At 51.1% G+C, this 4,371-nt stretch overlaps 1 protein-coding gene across 2 annotated transcripts in view; it reads left to right on the top strand.

Moving 5' to 3' along the window:
• Positions 1 to 4,371, top strand: part of wdr74 (WD repeat domain 74) — a 10,560-nt gene that overhangs the window by 494 nt on the left and 5,695 nt on the right. For both annotated transcript variants that reach the window (XM_048619701.1, XM_048619700.1), the window contains exons 3-6: positions 382 to 503; positions 2,485 to 2,548; positions 2,682 to 2,819; positions 3,505 to 3,606. In XM_048619701.1, coding sequence (XP_048475658.1) covers positions 382 to 503; positions 2,485 to 2,548; positions 2,682 to 2,819; positions 3,505 to 3,606 — 426 coding nt within the window. The remainder of the gene's footprint in view (positions 1 to 381; positions 504 to 2,484; positions 2,549 to 2,681; positions 2,820 to 3,504; positions 3,607 to 4,371) is intronic.

The following is a 4,371-nucleotide window of genomic DNA, read 5'->3' as shown; positions in this document are numbered from 1 at the left end:
CCCCGCCCCCCCCCACCTGGTCCCCACCACCTCCCCCCCCCAGCCATCCCCCCCCCCCACGGTCAACCCCCCCACCCCAGGTCATCCCCCAACCTGGTCATCCCCCACCCAAACCCCACACATCCCCCGCTCCTTCAGCACTGACCCTCCGACGGCGCGGCGCCGACCCTCCCCTGTGACAGCATGGCCCTCCCTTGGTGCCGACCCTCCCCTCTGACAGTGCAGCCTTTGAACCATTTCAGGGCCTTCTCCAAGATGAGCTTCGCTGCTGCCACAGCTACAGTGCATGTGAGCTGCGTGTGTCTCTTGCTGTGTTAGGAATGGCACAGACACTCATCTTGTTGCCCTTTTCCACCACTTCTCCCACGCTCCGTCTGTTAGGTGCTGCTGGGCTGCGTGGATGGGACAGTAAAGGTATTCAGCACCGAGCGAGGAGAGTTCACAGAGTTCCACGACTGTTCGGGTGGAGAAGGGCCTTTTCGGGGCCTGGCTGCCTACAACAGGTGAGTACATGGACCGTACACATGGGGAGCTGGGTTTACCTGCTTGGTTCCTCAAGCCCACTGTGCCATTGGTGTCCCATAACCCCTTCATCCGTTAACAAAGTGTTGCACTTGGTTGTGAGCATATCGATGATGTACCCTCCTTTGCTGTCCAGGGGAGGCCAACGTTCGTGTAAGATGACATTTCACCTCCTCTGTGTCTTCGGTTGAAGAGCTATTATTCTGAAACCGTGCTCCCCTCACCCAGATTGCCCTCTGGTCAATTAGGGAAGGCAAATAAATACTGGCCTGGCTAATGACATACACAGCCCATGAATGAATAAAAAATAATTCTGTGTTCCCTCTCGAGGTCCTCTCAGCACGTTATTTGACAGGCCCACTCAAAAACATGGCATAGAGTCATACACCACAGTAACAGACCCTTTGGTCCAACTCATCTGTGCCAACCAAGTTTCCCAAACTAAACTAGTCCCATTTGCCTGCGTTTGGCCCATATCCCTCTAAACCTTTCCAATTCATGTACCTGTCCAAATGTCTTTGGAATGTTGTAATTCTACCTGCATCTACCATTTCCCCTGGCAGTTCATTCCACACATGAACGACCTTCTGTGTGAAAAAGTTGACCCTCCCGTCCCTTTTAAATCTTTCTCCTCTCACCTTGAAAATATTTCTCCTAGTTTTGAACTTTTGTTATTCACCTTATCTATATCTCTCATTTTCTAAACCTCCATAAGGTCACCCCTCAACCTCCTAGAGAGTCCCAGCCTCCTCAGCCTCTTACAACTCAAACCCTCCAGTCCTGTGTGTTCTGCTTCAGTCACCTCTCGGATTCCTACACTCGATCGAGGGTCAGCCGTACCTGCTTGAATCATCCTCCATAAAACATCCCCTTCACCCTTTCTGAACTGTGTCCAGTGCAAGCATCCATTTCCTTTAGGAGACCTCAGCTTGGGGTGGGCTGATTATGCCCTGTATGATTGTTACATACACGTTCAGCAACTGTATTGGACACACCACATAAACACAGCGTCTACAAGAGCAAGGCAGAGGCTGGGAATACTGCAGTGAGTAACTCGCAACTCACCTCCTGACTCCCCAAAGCCTGTCCACCATCTACAAGGCACAAGTCAGGAGTGTGAGGGAATACTCCCCACTTGCCCCTGGGGGAAGCTCGACACCATCCAGGACAAAGCAGCCCCTGCTTGATTGGCACCACATCCGCAAACATTCACTCCGTCTACCGCTGACGCTCAGTCGCAGCAGTGTGTACCATCTACAAGATGCACTGCAGCAACTCACCGAGGCTCCTTAGACAGCACCTTCCAAACCCACCACCACTTCCATCTAGAAGGACAAGGGGCAGCAGATACATGAGAACACCACCCCCTGCAAATTCCCCTCCGAGCCACTCCCCATCCCAACTTGGAAATATATCGGCCGTTCCTTCAGTGTCACTGAGTCACAATCCTGAAATTCCCTCCCTAAGGGACATTGTGGGTCTACCTACAGCACACGGACTGCAGTGGTTCAAGAAGGCAGCTCCCCACCACCACCTCAAGGGGCGATAAATGCTGGACCAGAGAGCAACCACATCCCACGTGTGAATGTAAGACACCTCTCAAATGAGTATGCGCCCATGATGCATATACACAAACTGTCACATTCTTACACCTGTGTGTGTGCACAGACACATGTGCATACCCAGAAGCACATTTGTGTCCATGCAGACTGAAGCACATGCATGCATTCTTGTGCACACACATATAGACGCTCAGAGCCCAACGCACACTCTCTCTCTCACACACACATACACACACACACACCCCCTTTCTGTGGAGGGGCTGTGTGTAAAGGGGATACAATCTGGGGCTTTGTGTTTGGGTCGGCGGGGAAGCGAAGGTGGGGATTCCAGTTAGATCAGTCTGTGAAAGGCAAGTGAGGCACCAGTTACACTCTCTCTCGCTGTCTTCCCCACCCACAGCTCCCTCATCACCTGTACCGAGTCTGGCCTCCTCAAGGTGTGGAAAGAGGATTCAACCGATCAGGTAGGAGGCATTTCCCATCTCGACTTGACTGATCCAGGGCAGGGCTTTTGATATGATAACTCGCAGCAGTGTTATGTCAATACTCTTCCTGCAGTGACCACGTGTAACCCTAATGACTGTTCCCTCCGGGCAGGTACAGGTGGGCCGTGGGGTGTGTCGAATGCGTCAAGACCCCGGGAGGCCAGAGCGTGTGGCAACCGGAGGGAAGGAGAACGACCTGAAAGTGTGGGACCTGCAGAGGCTGCAGGAGCCTGTGTTCAAGGCAAGGAATGTAAGTTGTGTGAATGGGGGATGTGATATCCTCTTTACACCTGCCCCCTGCCGTCTCTCTGTCTTCTTTCTCTCCTCCCCTTTCCCCCATGTCTCTCTCTCTCTCTCTCTCTCCCTCTTTCCCCCCCCTCACCCACCACCTCTCCATCTCCCCCTCTCTCCGCCTCACCTGCTCCCCAGCTCCCCCTTCTCTCCATCTCCCCTCACTCCCTCCCTCTTCATATCTCCCCGTCTATCTCCTGCTCATTCTATCTCTCCCTGAGTCTCCCTGTCCATATCTGCTTCCTGTAGCTCTCGATTATGTGATCTCCAATCCACTGAGCGATCTTTCTGATCACATTGCATTGACCTTCCACTGAGTAGCTGTCAGTTCGATCCCCACCCCTGCTCTCAAACCGTTCTTCGTTCTTTTGTGGCCTGAGGGCTAAACTGAACATTTATTGCCCGTCCCTAATTACCCTTGTCAAGGTGATGTTGAACCACTTACAGTCTGTGGATAGTGCCGTTGGGAATGATGGATCGATATTATCCTCATACCAAAGGAACCAGTTTGCAAAGCTTCAACGCACAGGGTCGAGACAAAACTGTGTTTTCCACCTTTGCTGTGTCACCGACGATTTCAGTTTCTCCTCCTGGTCGTGGCTTCCGTTCTCAACTCCTGATTAATTTGTTCTTTTTTGTTGAAGGTCCGTAACGACTGGCTGGATTTGAGGGTCCCGATTTGGGTGAGAGACATTCAGTTCATACCCGCCTCGGACACGATCATCACCTGCACTGGGCACAGCCAGGTATGCCCAGCTCCCTACCTGCCACCCATTATGAGTATCGAGGACAGAGCCCAGTGTAATACAATAACAGACCAGGCCGGGAGGTTTAGCAGGTGTTCAGCATCTTGGCCTTCATTGCTAAGACCATTGAGTATAGGAGTTGGGTTGTCATGTTGCAGTTGTACAAGATATTGATGAGGACGCTTTTGAAGTACTGTCTCTATTTTTGGTTGCCCTCCTACAGCAAGGATGTTATTAAATTGGAGAGGATGCAGCAAAGATTTACAAGGACATTACCAAAATTGGAGAGTTTAAGTTATAAGGAGAGGCTAGGACTTATTTCACTGGAGTGTAGGAGGTTGAGGGGTGACCTTAGTGGTCTAAAAAATCATGAGTGGTATAGATAAGGTGAAGGGTAAAGGTCTTTTCCCTTGGGTTGAAAACTAAACGGTATAGGTTCAAAACGAGAGTTGAAAGATTTAAAAGGGACCTGAGGGGCAACTTTTTCACACGGTGGTTTTGTATGTGGAACGAGTTGCCAGAGGAAGTGGTAGATGCAAGTACAGTTACAACAATTAAAACACATTTGGACAAACACATGAATAGGAAAGGTTTGGAGGGATATGGCCCATGGGACTAGTTTAGTTTGGGAAACTTGGGCGATTTGGAACGAAGGGACTGTATGACCTGGCCCCACCAGTACTGTACCCCAGTGTTATACAGTGACAGACCTGTCCCCACCAATACTGTACCCCAGTGTTATACAGTGACAGACCTGTCCCCACC

The sequence above is a fragment of the Rhincodon typus genome, chromosome 43 (genome assembly GCF_021869965.1).
Source record: "Rhincodon typus isolate 14 chromosome 43, sRhiTyp1.1, whole genome shotgun sequence".
Taxonomy (NCBI): domain Eukaryota; kingdom Metazoa; phylum Chordata; class Chondrichthyes; order Orectolobiformes; family Rhincodontidae; genus Rhincodon; species Rhincodon typus.
This window is presented reverse-complemented; position numbering and strand designations above follow the sequence as displayed.